The sequence below is a fragment of the Helicoverpa armigera genome, chromosome 10 (genome assembly GCF_030705265.1).
Source record: "Helicoverpa armigera isolate CAAS_96S chromosome 10, ASM3070526v1, whole genome shotgun sequence".
NCBI classification, from domain to species: domain Eukaryota; kingdom Metazoa; phylum Arthropoda; class Insecta; order Lepidoptera; family Noctuidae; genus Helicoverpa; species Helicoverpa armigera.
The window spans coordinates 7,204,318-7,220,752 of NC_087129.1; the positions used below are offsets into that span (position 1 = coordinate 7,204,318).

Here is a 16,435-nt window from a genome sequence, read left to right on the forward strand (position 1 = left end):
ATTACTAGAGTGAAACCCCAAAAAGCCATGTTGCAGTTGTTAAGTATGATAAATATAACTATGTTTCTGTCGATACCCATGTCTGATGATACCCAGTCTAACATAACATTCACACTTTCGCTCGACTTTTTAGAGCTTGCCACACAGTAAAAACATGCAGTCAAAAATGTACGATCCAAAAGTGTTTTCATCGTGTTGTAAAACTTTTTACATTTTTTAAAGCCTTCCACCGCTTTACAGCGCTCCGAGTCGCGACACGCTAACTATTCAAATATCCCAGTGTATAAAAAATGCATCTTACATTTTCTTGATAAGTCAGTAACATTTTCTAAATATAGTACGTAGAAAGGACGCTTCTTTGAAGCTTTATATTAAAACTTTTCATCAAATACTGTGTGGTAACGACGATTCATTAAATTGGTTAGAGCTTTGATTGAGGTATAATAAATCTAAAAGAACTTTGTTTAGATAGACTGACACAAAAAAATACTAAAGCCCTTTTGATTTGGCAAACGTGGGGGGTAAAAACACAGCTCGCTTTTACGTACAATAGTAAATACACATAGTCGTAGCGACCATCCTTAAAGGAAATGAGGTAATAACTGCACACAAAGCCGAGCTCAGTCACTAGTATAAGTATAATAACTTTGTATTTAGATAAAGGCGACCGGTGATAACTATGTGTAGATACACTTCACACACAAAGGGAATAAATCTTCTCAAACGTGATTTCTAAGACAAACATGTTCAGGACACTCTTTGTGCTGTGGATGTTGTTAAAATCTTATTCCTATAGAACAAATACAAGGTAGAGCAGAAACTAGATTTTACTTAGTGTTACAGAGTGTTTTGTGAAAAAAGTTCAGCTTCCTGTGGAACGACAATTACATTTTCGCTTCACAGGTCCTATTTACTTTGCAATCGGAAAATAGCTGAGAGCAAAGAGTTATTTTCTGTTTTATTCAAACATTTCCAATCCCTGATAAGTTATGTAGATTTAGGAGCTTTCTTTGTCTCTATTGTCAGTGATTCAGAGCTCAGTAGCATCAATTCCAAAAGGATAAACATAAATGGTCTGGATTTTCGTTATTCCAAATTAGTTTTCAGTTCGGCTCACCTTTTATCGGATTTATGATGACCGATTTGTATCCAATGGCCGTTATAACAAAATCAAGCATGTTTATCAATGTGCGATAAATACATAAGTATTCGTAAATTTATTACTAAATTGAAATAGTTTTCCTAACTTTAGGTACTTACCCGATACTTTTGCTGGACTTCTTTTATGAAACCGTACCTAAAAAACCAAATTGAAATGAGTAGGTACAAAACTTCACGAAATGATAATAAAATATACTACATATTAGACATGTGCGTGTCTGTGACATATTTCCTCACAAAGTTTTCATTACTTTAGAAAAGGATTAAAAAATGAAAGACGCTCAAAGTAAAATATTTACTACTAATTACAAAATAATGAGCCACAAGAGTTAGCAGTTCTATTGAATTCGACTCAAACATTTTTCTTTGCAATTGGTTTTTGCTCAATAAATATGCCTTTGTATTGGAATGCCGTTTGAATAACAACACATAATAAAATTTTGTTGAAATATTTTTAACAAGCACAAAACTGGGTGTTCACAGTTTTGCCATTCGAAAAGAGTTACTTTAAAGTTAGGACATTATTCACTGAATTGACTCGCAATGTGAAGCGTCAAAATTATTTATTCAAGTCATTAAAACTTTCCCTACATACCAGATCTCTTTGAGAAACAATTAAAAGCTAATATATTTTGGGCTGTGACTTATTCTCACGCAGACTGTTAACTTAAATTGGAACCATTACGCTTTCATATAGGTATTATAGAAGTTTATTTATTTATATGTATGACTTACACATCATATGAAGTCGACAAGCTAATGAAATGCTTACTACTTATTAAAGAAGCATTATTGGTACAGAAAGTGTTATCATTAATCTTATTCACTGTTGGAAGCATTACTCACACCCACAATTGTGTTACTAACCTAGAATTCATAATGAGATCCTCATGGTTGCCGCGGTTCAAGAACACTCCTCCGGGGAAGGCCAGCATGCACGACAGCAGGAGGAGGAACACCTCCAACCCCTTCTTGCCTCGATCCACGAAGTCCCCATTGAATATGTATGGATTCTCAGGAGACGGCAGTCCATTCTAAACAAGAATAGCAGTAGATGTTAAGTATATATTCAGTGAAAGAGAGTTGTAGAGGTGGCATCGTCAACATTTGACACAAGCGATTTTGCTGACAAACGAGAAGTGTGCACTCTGTTCGCCGTGACTCCTCCCAATCCATGTTACCATACAAGTTAAGGCTACATGTATGTCCGCATCTAAGAGAAATAGGTCACATATAAGATCTATTACCTAAATCAGCCCTAACGCTTGATATAGTGGCTAGCCACTACACATAATACTTCACAAGAAGATAAAATAGAATGTGAATGGGTCCGTATTTTAAGTTTGGATATTTATCAAAGAAATTCACAATTTATTCATATTTACATTGTTAGTTCATGCTAGACATGTACGGACTTCTATATGAGGTCTGTAATCGCAAAGAAAGCATTCAAAAAACATACGAACATAACTCGCATGGGAGACAACCACACAACCTTTACTCGCATTAAGCTAAGCCAAATGACCGTCTGGTTAAATTTTTAATAACGTACTTACCTACGCTTTTTACATCTTATTAAGGTCTGTCCACATTACAGCTTAAGATAAAGAAATTAATTGCTACTACCACATTCGGCTAAAGTATACGAAACATATCTACATGTTTATACTATTAAAAACGACTGAAAACGTTCTAACTTAGCTCTCGAAGTTAATTTCACAGAAAAAGAAGATATTATTATCAAGAGCCAAACTATAAAATTCTACTGTCAACTAAGCTAGTTTGCTAAGTCGGGTAAATCTCATCAAAATTCAGCCGATGAAGGAATATTGGGTAATGATCTTGAAACAACACTAGGCTTGGCATATTTGGTGAATCCTCACATCTGCAGCAATGACCGTTAGGAAGGTCGCTTACGCAATATGTCGACTACTAATCGATAATTACGTAGCCAGTTACATAATCGTTATCCTTTAGATAATTTACCTCTATTTTACTAGTCATACTCAGGTGGCACAAGTCTAATTATATTTTAACTAATTGACGAGTATCGCGTTTACCTAACTACATCATCCATCTACCTAGATAAAATGTCTCTGTTCAAAAAGGGTCCTTCAAATCATAACTCACATTGTCATTGTTTTTTATGACACGATTAACTTGGATTATGACAGACATCGGTTGTTGTGATACGACCCTCGTGTTTTTACAAACCGCCTGTTTGTATAAACTCAATTTAGGCAGCCCTTTCCGTTCCCGCTGGACCCAAACAGTTTGTATGAACGTCGAATTTATGTATGTTCACATGGAAAATACATTTGTTTTCTCCTATAATCCTTTTAGTTTTTGAATTTTAGGAAAGTCTTTAATTCAATTACAGACTTTGAATGATCATTAATTGATCAAATTTTTTAGTTCAAAAGCAAAGATTGTAGCCAAAAAATAATACGCCGACAATAAACATTTCTTTACTAAACGCTTCATAATAGTAGTTAAGTGGACCATTGGGTTATATGCTTGTAAGACGGAAATAACAGAACGAAAACAATATCTGCAAATTAACGAGGTCGTCCGGCGTAACAGGCGGTCTATCAATCAAACCGCGGAGCGACCAGCGGCGGCACGGTGGCACCAATTAGATGACGTGTGCGCCGCTCCCTGCCATGTTTACCGAGGCCCCAGGCCACCGAGCCTCTAATGAGCATCCGCGAAAAAGAACTTGAAAGAAACCCTACTAATATCCGACGTGACGTAGCCATCCCACGTACAATTTTTCCACACCGTAAGCAAAAATTGCAATGTTCCGCTCGAGTTTTTTGTTCATTTCCACGTTCAGTTTCGGAAGGGTTCCCGTAATTTGTAACTTTTGATGTCGTAAACTATAAACATAAAAAATACACTTTGTTGTTGTTCGTTGGGAAAGCAAAAACGTCGTGACAGCTGCTTGCGTTCCCGCGCAACTTGAGAAAAAGTAATTGAATTTTTATGTAGGTACAGTACCTATAGATAACACAAATTAACTGGAATTTGTACCTTTTTGCTACAAATGTAGGTAATACAAAACAAAAGGGAACTGCCAAAGAAATCAGTAGTTTTACATGGAAGTTACCTAATTTACTAGATAGTCTTAAATACTTGTATTTCTTTCAGATGTTTTCCATTGTGACATGATCGTGAATCTCCCGCGCTGGGAAATAATCAATCGATACTTCACTAGCGCTCTAGATGCAACGTTTTACGATTAATTGACTTTGCGTTCGCGTCGTTCGTTCAAGTAAGCATTCGATTAAAATCATTACTGTAAGTGGTGCGCGCAAAACCAGTCCCTGTTCTAGTTTAATATTTCACTAGCGACTTCGTCAACTGGAAATAATTTGCATTGGCATTTATGAATGAAGATCAAACTTATTTTGCTTGCTCCTATCTTTTGCCACTGACGCGTTTCTAACAATATTGACATTTAAATAAGTTTCTGCTTAAATCAGCGTCTATATTGTGTTTTTGATCTTAATAGTGGAGAATCCCAAAATGTAGTGATATTCAGTAATACTTTGTATCCGGACGTCGCAAACGAGTAACAAATACTTATTCGAAAGGACAGCTTTACGAAATATCAATAGTGACATATTGGGCACCCATTGGTGTATTGTTGACTATCAACACAATACGGTACATTTCCTTTTGATAGATACGTGGAAGTCATTCATGGATAGTCAATATTTACTAGCGTTATGAGCTTATGTGTTGTTTAGTGTTCTACTAATGGCTTTCAAAAGTCAGAACAATAACCTTCCTACAGCAGGATAAATATAGGTTTACCTTCCGATCATGCAGTGCTACGTGCGAGAAAAGTTATACTGATACACATTCCTCGACATAATTTCAACGCAAACATTGTGTGGCGTGTTTCACAAGTTTATGATGCTTTCGAGTCGTTATTCCATAATAATGTTTTGATGTCGATGTCAACGATACATAGCACCTTTGGGCCACTACATTTCCCGATTACCGTTCGGAGTAACTTAGGGGACAGTAATAAAAACTATAAGTCGTACCTTGTGGAATATAACCAGCAGGTCGTCGAGTTTCCCGTGCAAGTCACCGCACACTGTTATCTGACTGGAGATAGAAGTGGTCGCCACGTTGATATTGGGCATTCTTTTCAGCACTTGAGTGGCCTCTTTTAATATCTGCCCAACGTGTTTCGGATGAAGCCGGTGCTAGAAAAATAAATTGGTTTTTAGATTGAAACGATGGTGAAACAGAACAAAATAGGTAAAAAGAAAATAAGAAATACTTCTTAAGTTATAAATATGTCATAAATAACAATCTTGTAAACGAAATTATTTCAAGTACTACCCAGTACTTAAAATAATTTCGTTTACAAGATTGTGTACCATCTAGTACCCAAATTAGAGATCGAATATCTAGCAAAAACGTTTAAATACATTGTCTTAAATTGAAGTTTCTTTACTTTTGTATATTTGGACATAAATCGTCCAGAATCAACCCTAATTGCCGTATTTTCTAGTTGTTATTTACGAATGGGATCAATCCAATCAACCCATCTCTACTTACGTCTGTCGTAAAAGTGTACCGAGGGATTACTCCCGGGCAGCCACATTTGGCCACCTACCGATAATGTAGTAGATCTTATCGTGCCTACAGAGATCCAATCCGTTTGATAAACATGATGCCACGGAAAAAATATTTTTTAAGCTTGTAGTAATCTTACGTTACAGTGATTGATGAGCCCCTCACAAATGCCAAAAATTCTATAAGAAATTCTATTTCGTGATTCATCAGCACATTTGATAGGTACGTAAGTAGGTGCACAATGGTTTCACTCAATCGTCATTACCTTCTTCTTCCTAAATGCCTCAATCAGTAGGTCGATATCCTTTCTTTGCAGCGGGAACTCAATGTCGGGGCCGCGGGAAGGCTTCGGGGGTGCTGTCTCGTCGACGCCCCCGCCCTCGTCCGACTCCTCAGAAAATACTTGCTCCACTACAAAATTAAGATTAGGATTTTTCGGTACAAAATAATTTTAGCCTCTTAGCTTCTCATTATAATACAAACATCCATCTTATTATTTTATTTTCGTGAGTCGCTCACACAGGGTTGGCTTACAAAGTTATTAAATATTACAAACACGACTCCCATTTTACGAAAGCATTTACGAACAGTGCAATATACTACAAAGACTGAGTAATTTGAAACAATGTATTACTGTGTAAACAGGGAGCATCACCCTAGCTATTGGTATTTTCTTACTGGTATCTTCCCGCAAAGAAAATTATTATTCTGTAAACGTTCAAACTAGAAACAAAAATTAACATCACAAGTATTTTCAGTTCACATGATATCACATATTTGAGAATGGGTTCATTCACAATGCTAAGTCTGCTTAGGGAATGCATTCTAATACATGTATTACATTGTTTACATTTTGAGCGACTGAGTACCTATAGAGCTGCAGCAAGTGCTCCGTGAACACAATACACAATACCTGAACGTAATATCTTTTTCGAGTAACTTTGCAACAAGGTACCTACGCAATTTGTATGCTGCGTTTGAAGGGATTCAAGTGAATCGGTTTTTAGATAAATTCAGTTTTCTTTATCTAAGAATTTATTCCAAAATAAAACTGGCCAAATTTGTCCAACGATCTCTGGATATCTTGAAGTAAATTTTAATAGGAGGCACTACTGAGATTTTGTGTCAGAGCGCTCCGAGAATAGCGAAGACCTAGTTTTATTTGCATTGGTCGTAGAGGTCAGTGCAGTATGCTGAACTATGTAGCTCATGACATGTGTAAAGATACCACATCGTTGCGTGTTCGAAGCCCGTTGAACAAGGAAAAACAAAACAGCAAAGCAAGGAATGAACGGAATGAAAAACCGGACGCGCTGTATGTTACGCTTAATGTAATTACCTCGATGAACAATAATGTGTTTAACTAAACGTACATGTAACCTGCACTTTGCCATATGCATAGAATCTTCTAATTTTAGTCGTTATAAATTATTTGATCACTTTACAATTTTTTGTTCCTAATATGTACTAAAAATTATCCCATGACCATTTATTGTTTTTTTATAATAACTTTTCAAACGCCGACTTTGAAACTAAATAAATAACAATGGACTGATTTAACAGAACAAGTTCGCAAGTTGGTCAGCGAAAAAATTCAGGGCGTCCGCGCCGACGTTTCAAAAAGTCGAGAAACTAGCGCGTGTACGATAACAGTCCTGCTCGCAATCTCTAACTTTAGTTTGTTCTACTATCCGCAGCTCACGGAAACTGGCAGCTCAAGTGTCTTCATTAGCCCAAATGTTGTAACCTCAGATGTTGATCTTACAACTCCAAACAAACTTCCCTAATGTTATTTGCCCCGCTCTAACATTATAAATGTTTATTATGCCCTTTAACGCGTTTATGTAAACATTCGGATTACCGTAACGTAGTCTCACCCCTCGCAAGCAAGTCGCGAGTCATCATTAAGATATAATCTACTCAACTCTTGAAAATGCCAAGGTGAAGTGACTTACAAACGGAAGCAGTCCTCGAAGTTCGCTCGGAGGAGGGGCGCCCACTGGTGTCCTTCATGTGACTCAGCAAGGCGTTGAAGAAATTGTATAGCTGTAACAAAATTCTACGTATCAAATAAATGCGTTACACACGTGTCGGGGAAACTCGGGTTACATCTAATTAATTAACGACCGAGTGAAGGACTGAATGAAAAATGTGCTTACACAATTCAAGTTCAACATACCTTTATACAATACATTTATTGTACAGTTAGATAACAAGATATTATAATTTTATGATGATATATGTTGTAAAGAAAGGCTAAGAAGGTACCTAAATCAAGACCTGAGCATACGTATCTTTATTTGTTTTTTTTTCTATTATCTAAAATAAAATTTAAATATACATATTTAACATACTTTTCAATTAAAATTGCCAAAATTGAAATCGATTTTATTTATAACCCTCACTTAAATTGGGGCTTAATTTGGATCGCAACCGCAAACTTCCCTGAACCACAAAGATTTCTATTTTGTTTTGTATTTGCAATAGCACCACTCAAATCTTCTTTAATTAAATGGAATGAGGCTTAAAACTCGCTTTTACATCCAAACTAAACAAAGTCTGCACTATTTGTACGAGAAACCGGAAAAGCGGTCCCACTGCAAGCAAAGAGAGACGTGCAAAGTGAATTAAGCTCTTGTAATAATTCAGCGAATAAATGTTCTTGAAGGTAAGTACCCATTACATAAGACCGCAAGCTTAAATGTGATATAACCGGCAAGGTCACCGTCATTTAGTTTAATTCGAAGCATCGCCCTAGACATCAAGTCACGGCTTTAGTGCAGTTATTAAAACCCGGCATCGTTAATCACGTTGCTAATGAATTGCAGGTCGCACGTCATTACACTGAGCAGCGCTGAGCTTTAAACACCGAAGTTTCATAAGGGCGATCGACACCGATATTAATTTCCTATTATAATAAACCAAACTTTTCACGTTATTCAATTAATTTAGCTAATCGAAGGTTGATGAGGTTTGTTCCAAATATGTCGGTCTACAAGGAATTATCCAGCTGCAGAATATTGATAAACTGATTCTAAGGTAGGTACATAAATAAAGATAAAATTGGTTAGTTAAAAAAAGAATGTTGAATTATTTGGAAAATATCCAATATAAACATTCAACCAGTTTATTGAATGGCCATGCGTACAATGCGTACGTTATTGCGCATTCGCGTGAATGGTTCATAATCATATAGGTGCCGCCGCTGCACCGGCTGACGCGCTCAACCGAGCCACCACTGTCTCGGCTTCATATACACAACCTTCACTTAAGAGACTATTAACCCCAATGGGATAATTCTATCGTTAGCTAGAGCACCCATAAAATTTGAATAATTACATCATATATATTGAAAATTGAGGTTATGAAACGACGTCAGGCTTAAGCAGGTTAAGCTCTTAACCCGTCCTTTAACTGATTACATACCCGCAACGCTAACCGTGCTATATTCAATTCCCAAATGAAACATAAAATTACTTTCCGTATAACGACGCTTCCTCTTTGTTGGTCTCCACTTAGCTCATAAAAAAAGCCAAATTCTGTGACAAAATAGAGCAAATTTTTTCAGAGCCCTATAGTGGAGATAAGAAAAATACCGACGAGACCGAGGAAATATAATAATATGGTAATGTGGTTTGTCCGTGCGTGGCTTTGTTCACTGAAACCGAATGATCGCACTGAAATGTTCAGTGAACACATTGAGTCAATGGAAGCGACGCCTCTTCGCCTCGAGGTAGATTGCTTCCCTCGTCTCAGACTTAATTTAATATGTCATCGACGATAAATTTACGCGGAGGGAATATAATCGAGTGCTGTGCATTTTTCATACTGTTAAGTCGAGATAATCTTATAAGGCTAAACAAGTAAGTACGTGAACGAAACGGGACTCGGAAGGTAATGGTAGCAGTAATGGAGCGAAAAGCACAACATTTTCAGATTAACATTTTAGAAAGTTGGTCTACCAGCAACGATAAAGTGCGTTAATCGCCTAAAAGTGTAATTAAATTCCTTTATCTATTTAATTATAAATCACGGATAACGAACGCCTCTTAGCTGAGCTTTCCGATATTGTTTGTTATTTTAATATCTTTGGAGATACTTAATTGTGCAGTCGGAAGGAAGAATGCTTAAACGTAATTTAGCGTTAAATTAGTTATTCAAAACGGTTCCAGTTTTGTTACAAAATGAAGTTGTCAAGCGTCTGCTACTGAAATACTGGTGCTACCTAGATTAGTAATTACGTTGTTCTCGACATAGCTGTTGTGAACAAGAGACAGAAACGTTTTCTAGACATTTAGTCACGTTCCTTCCTGTTCTAGGAACAATATTTAATTAAAAATATACTTGGGAAGCTGTTGAAGATGCAAGTTGAATTTTGCAAATCAGTTATAGAAACAATATTTAAAATGCGACGTTTATGTTAAAATATAAACACGTCTTGTAATCCGATCAAGGATGAAATATAACATGCACTCAATAAAACTTTATTTTAAGTCGTCAGATATGTTCTGTTTCTTAGCGTTTAAATATAATTTTAAGATCACAGTGGTACTTGCTCTTGGGAATCGCTCAAAAGTAATAAATTATAGTGCTCACATCAGAAATTCTCGCACGCTAAGTACTAGATAAACTTTTCAAAGTTTGAATAAAGTTTTCTTTGACATTAGAGGACTTTGAAATACTGTTGCTTATTGTTTCTTCACACTAATTTCTGTTACAAATTTTCAGTATTATTTTAATAATCTTCGTCATGTTCTATAGCAAGTTAGCTACTAGGTAAGCCATAAACAATGTTTATACTTTATCTACTGAATCACTAAACAATATTAAATTGTATTTTAATAAATTCTTGTTTCTGGCCTGCTTCAAAATAAAATTCACTTTAAAGCTCTCAGTTAAAACGCTCTTCTCAGTCGAAATTGTTATGATTTGTTTGAGTTGTTATGATTAGAAAGGTCACGACACTACATTACATTTCTTATTGGAAAGTTTATTAGTGTATAAGTTTCTAAACTTATTCATAGAGGTATTACGCGGAATCAAACAACTACGGCAGTCAGATCCCTCTCAGTAGGGATAAGTAATCTATTTGTATCTCAGAAAGGGTTTCACATTGCTCAGAATACGAAATTGAATTTATAGATTGCTCACCTTTACTTGGTCTTGTTCCCCAGCATATTCAATGTTCTGGAATATAGTCCACGTGTATCGCCTCCGCACCTCCATCCGCGCCAGGTATCGCCGGTACCACTGCTGGATCAAGATAGCCGCCTTCATCGCTGAAACAATGCCTTACCGTCAATACTTCACACTTCAATAAACAAACTTCTATCTTCGAAATTTTCTTTTAACCTTAAATAACCTTGGAGTTTTATCGGGCGAGATAAGCTCAGGGAATCAGAATGTAATTTAACTGAGCGGAGAAAAATCGGATTTGAGATTGCCACTAAAACACTTAGAAGAAAAAGGGAAAACAATGAAATCGTCAAAATTCGATTGCAAAAACTGATTCAGCGAATGTTTCATGAGCACTGTATCTAAAAATATTGTTAAGCTTTTTATTGAACCACAAAAATAAAACGAAATCCTATCACGATTTTATTGAAGAAAACTTGTGAGTACATACAATATATTCAATAGCAATAAAATGAACCATTCACAATATGAATGAAGGGTTCATAAGGAAAACTAGAGGAACTGCAGCATATTTGGAATACTGCAGGTAACTTGGAATACTTCGATATCTAAATATATATAAACGCCATCTGAGTTTTTATGCCGTAAACAAAACGTCAAACGATACACAAAGCTATACAGCATTAAAAACAGGACGCCATCTTGACATTTCGGCTACCAGCCCCCAGCGAACGAGACGCCTGATTTGAAAACTTTTTCGATAAGAATACAATCAGTGGTAATCATTTCCTGTAATACTCTAATTCTTTATTGTAATTATTTTAATTGCGGAGTGACCTTGTTAGTTTAAGATATTACTATGATTTTGTGAATATTTCTAGAATTAAAAATTTGACATGCAATTTTAAGTTAGGTTGGTGTGTTGTTAATTTGGAATACCGTGTTTTTTTTGCTTTTCAGTTTTTTTGGGAGTCGGTTTTATTTTTTGTAAAAGTTTATTTTTTTGTAAAGAGCCAATGACTATAAAAATATTAGAATTCTATTAGTTTCTAAGAAAAAGTGTTAGCAATTTTCAAAGAAAAAAAAATGAATATATTTTGGAATACTATATTCCAAATTATCTGCACCCTAAGTCAAATCACGTTTTTGGAGTATTTTTAGTTTGATAGGCATTTTGATAATATATCTGGTATTTTTTATATTTGATTGTTCTCATTATTAAAGTTTAATATTTTGACAATAATTTAATGTATTTTTTATTGAGCTATCCCGTTTCTCCTTCAATTTATTTTCAAAAAACAAACTGGTATTCCAAATATGCTTCACTTCCTCTATAAGTAAACAGAATATCTGAATGTAGGCTGTTTGTAATTTTTATTTATTTACTTAACATTCTCATAGGTAGGTGAAGGTATTATAAATTCAATGTTTCATTACCAAATAACGGTACCATTACAGAATGCAATACATGTCAGAATATATAACAAAACACTGGTTGTTAAGGAAAACCTGCTTCGCAAATTGATTCCTGAGGCATGCGTGGGAAAATTAGCAGCCGATAGATATTTCTTGGCATTTTTTCACACTACACATTATGATACCAGGGCAAATAAGTATAATAAAGTTATCCCTGTTTCCCTAAAGGTTATAGTTATTCTAAGAAAATCAATATACCACCAGATATTCTGCTCTAGCAAAAATAATTAAGTTTAACTTCGCTGGTCTATAAACATTTCAGTTCCACTTAGGTCAAGTAATAGAGTAACGTAATTGCAGTTGGTTCACCTTCCAAAGTAGGTTATACTACTCGTACAACAATCTATCAAATGTAATAGGCGTAGATCAAGTCTACATATTCAGATCTACCTATGTACACCTGCGTCGCTGTAAGCTTTATGTCACTCTTTTGATAGAATGTGTAGGGTAGACTGGGTACAGTTGTGCCAATTTTCGTTTGATCACCAATAATTTTGTTATTTGACTAATTAGCTCGCAGAAAAGGAACTTGTATCGCAATTTGCACATTTGTGTACGTAAAAACACTAATAGATTGTTCCTTAATACAATGTTTTACTCATAAGATCAATTTAAAAAAAAATGGGAAAGTGTCACAACCGGCCACATACCAAGGGCGGTTGTGACACGCATAAACATATATCAAAAGGGTCTATAATATCTTTTATTGTAGAAATGTTTAACATAATAAGCTTACAAACATAGTTTTAACAATCAACAAAACAACATCTGCTCTGTTAAAACTTGTAGCTGTAGAAAGGCTTGTAGCTTGAGCTACACGTACGAAATCCCTTGTTTCACTTCTTCATCGGCATCTTTATATTTTTTGATATCACACTGCGCTCTTTCGGTCTTCCACAAACGTTTTCTGGACATCTAAAAGCAAAAAATTATAATATGAGATTTATTATATGTATAGACATTCGTCACAATCGTACCCAAAAAAATTGTCACAACCGTACTCAACGCATCATTTTGAAAACAAAAAATCGCCATGATTTTGCCAAATACTTTACGTAAAAAGACATCACTTGTAATTAAATATTAATGTTCAACTTTTAAATAAAAAAATAACAAGATAACCTATCTGTATAAAAATAACAGTAATTAGGAAAAGAAATCGAACAAAAATACTTACTTTTGATTGTTGAAAAGCAATGTGGGCTCCTGCTTACGACAACGTCGTGCGTCGGGTAACGCAATATTGGGGAACGTGTTAAGGCTTGTGAGCCACGTCTTTCTCCCTCACACACCTCCCACCTATTACGTATAGTTTCGTTACAATTGCGACTGTCACTACCGTACCCTGGCACAACCGTACCCAGTTTCCCCTATCTATAAAACTACAACAGATTGAGGCCTTATTGTCTTTTCCTATTTGATAACCACAGCAATCGATAAACATTGACAAATTGAATAAAAGCAATCCAGCTAACATAAGTTAGTCATGCAAGTACAACTTGTTCCAAATAAGTTTATCAGTGAGCGAGCGGCGCGCAACAAAACATAATTAACTCTATCAACCAGTTGCCAAACTAAGTACGACAAAGGCATGAACTAATAACTACGTAAGCCACTTAGATATCAATACTTTTGTACTGAAATTGGATGTCCCTTTGAAATCTAATCCCGGCTAGTTTGGAATTGTATTGATCTGCTAATTACTATCTGCATACGATGTTCGTGTTGTTGTAGGCTAACGTTGGTGGCCATTAGTTTTATCTGATGGTCCATTTACAACAGATACCACTGTGCTACGAAGAGTTATTGTTCGCAGCCCCAGTTACTGATGATGTTTAGGTTGATGATGTTCATAAATTCTACAACACTGTTATGTTAAGTTTTATGAACCGCTGCCTTAATTGTAGATTAGTATACTCATGATACTGAATGCTTAGAGGTGCCTATTCAATTTAATATTAAAGATAAATGCTTAGATGCGTCGCTATTCAGAAGCACCAATAGTTAATCTAAGGATTAATTGTCACAATCTACATATCTTAACAAACAAACTTAATATAAAGCTTGCTTAAATTAAACCCTCATCCCAAATGTAATTCGCGTTAAGACGGCTTACTAATCAGTTCTCAGCATGTGTGTATTTGGATATATTTTCCACATATTGCTCCGAGTGAGGTATGCCCGCCCACTACGGTGTCAACCGTCATCTTGGCGAACAGCCGCACATAATATACGATATTCTGACTTGCAAATTTACAAACCCAATATCCATCGCATTTTTATCGTCGAAGCTCGCATCGAATTGAGCTTATTCAATGACGTTATTACAACCTAAACATATGTTAGACATCATTGTAAATAGGTTATTCCGAACTCCTCTCAGGTAAATAACCATAAATCGCATATCTGAGCAAGAAGTTTATCTTTAAGAACCCTTTTAAGGGAGATGTGTGTAGATCAAAAATGCGCACACTCGTACAATGAATGAGAGGTATTAGTAGAGCCCGCATGAAGCTATCGCTGAGTAAGTGGTCGTTGTGCCAGAGTGCTACATACATCCCTACGACACTAATGTTCACTAAGAGATGGGGTCGGGCAAACTAGTTTATCTACCGACAATACATTAAGTAGTAAAATGAAAGTATGACTTGGTACACTTTAGTAAGGAGAAGCAGAAGAAGGAATACGTGGAAGTGCGACGTAGAGCATGAAATCTTTAAGTTAGTAGTTATTTAGTTTTAACAGAGCAGGTACCTATCGTGAATTAAGCAGCTACAATTATAAATTCAGGTTGATTGGCAAATTATAAGTAGAAAATAAAGTATGACACACTGTATTACAATACGCCTTAACACTAAACTTTAGATAAAGCATTTTCAATCGACTGCAATAAAACACACAGTCCTCGTTTCTATTGTGTCTGTTTTGAAAATGCAATAAATTATAAAACGTAACTGCAATATAAAACTTATTTTAGATCTATGTCACATTAAATTATCCTCTTCCATGCACGATCGCTTCAGGAATATAAATAGGTCAAAGATTAATAATTGATCATCGCGATGAATTATTAATGCTTAGGTCAGAGTATTGATTCAACAAAAATAAGAGTAAACTGTGAATAAATTAGATAGGACAGTAATCAATCAAATTATAAATAATGAAATATTAACGTCATGTCTTATTTATTCTCAACGATAAATCAATGTTATTTCATATACGAATAGATTTATCACAATTACAAAGATTAAGTTTTAAATCCTTCAGGGTGACTCCTATGTAGGTACAATGTACGTAATCTTGTAAGGGATAATACTATTAAAATATTGCAAATGACCCGTGAATACTTTGCTGACACAGTCACTGCAGGCCATTTGTTCTATGATATGTAGGTTTATAATAACAAACAACGTTTGAATTCATTAAATGTTTGGCACCTAAATAATTTATTTGTATAGCAAGACTTCATAATGCTTCTCTGTCGATTCAAAAGACTAATTGGTTCTCAAGCGGTTCACAATTTACACCAATACAAATAGAATAGGGTTTAATCTAGATTACCCCTATTGTTAGCTAACAATTAAACTAAACAAACCACATAAACATCTGTGTCCACATTAGCACAAACGCAATGAAGGTCAATAGATATCACTATTTCGCTCTCGTTGATAAATTGAGCTGAAAGTAATTTAAACAACTGCCAATCATATTGACAGTTTTGAAAAAATACTACAAAAAAGATTTCGATTTCGTCTGCGTCGAAACAGATTTGTAAATTTTTGTATGTACTTTAGTGCAGTAGAAAGTTTGACAGTAAAAAATAGATTCTAGAGCTAGATTCTAGTAATCGTAGATTTATTTTTTCAAAGGCCACTTGAGCTATCTAATTTCAACAAATAATAAAAGTTTACAACTGCGTGAAATGAATCTGCAGACATTTTAGATAATGGAATAAAACCGCTTTAGTCAACAAAGCATATTCCCAAGTTTATCAGTGATCTCAGCAAGCAGCATCCATAAATGCCACGCCAATATCTTATATCCAAAATTAACTAACTTCCGTAAA

General features: G+C 35.3%; 1 protein-coding gene and 1 long non-coding RNA gene across 2 annotated transcripts in view; both read right to left on the bottom strand.

Annotated features, from left to right (window-relative positions):
* The window catches only part of Rdgc (retinal degeneration C), a 67,019-nt gene that overhangs the window by 15,188 nt on the left and 35,396 nt on the right, over positions 1–16,435 (bottom strand). Inside the window, exons 3-8 of the mRNA XM_021328912.3 lie at positions 10,909–11,036; positions 7,713–7,803; positions 6,023–6,168; positions 5,217–5,381; positions 2,029–2,195; positions 1,261–1,297 (exon numbers count right to left, since the gene is read on the bottom strand). Coding sequence (XP_021184587.1) covers positions 1,261–1,297; positions 2,029–2,195; positions 5,217–5,381; positions 6,023–6,168; positions 7,713–7,803; positions 10,909–11,036 — 734 coding nt within the window. The remainder of the gene's footprint in view (positions 1–1,260; positions 1,298–2,028; positions 2,196–5,216; positions 5,382–6,022; positions 6,169–7,712; positions 7,804–10,908; positions 11,037–16,435) is intronic.
* LOC135117435 (uncharacterized) lies at positions 13,058–13,740 on the bottom strand. The gene is made up of 2 exons (XR_010276910.1): positions 13,547–13,740; positions 13,058–13,284 (listed from the first exon to the last, which is right to left on the bottom strand). It is a non-coding gene; the product is annotated as an uncharacterized LOC135117435 (long non-coding RNA).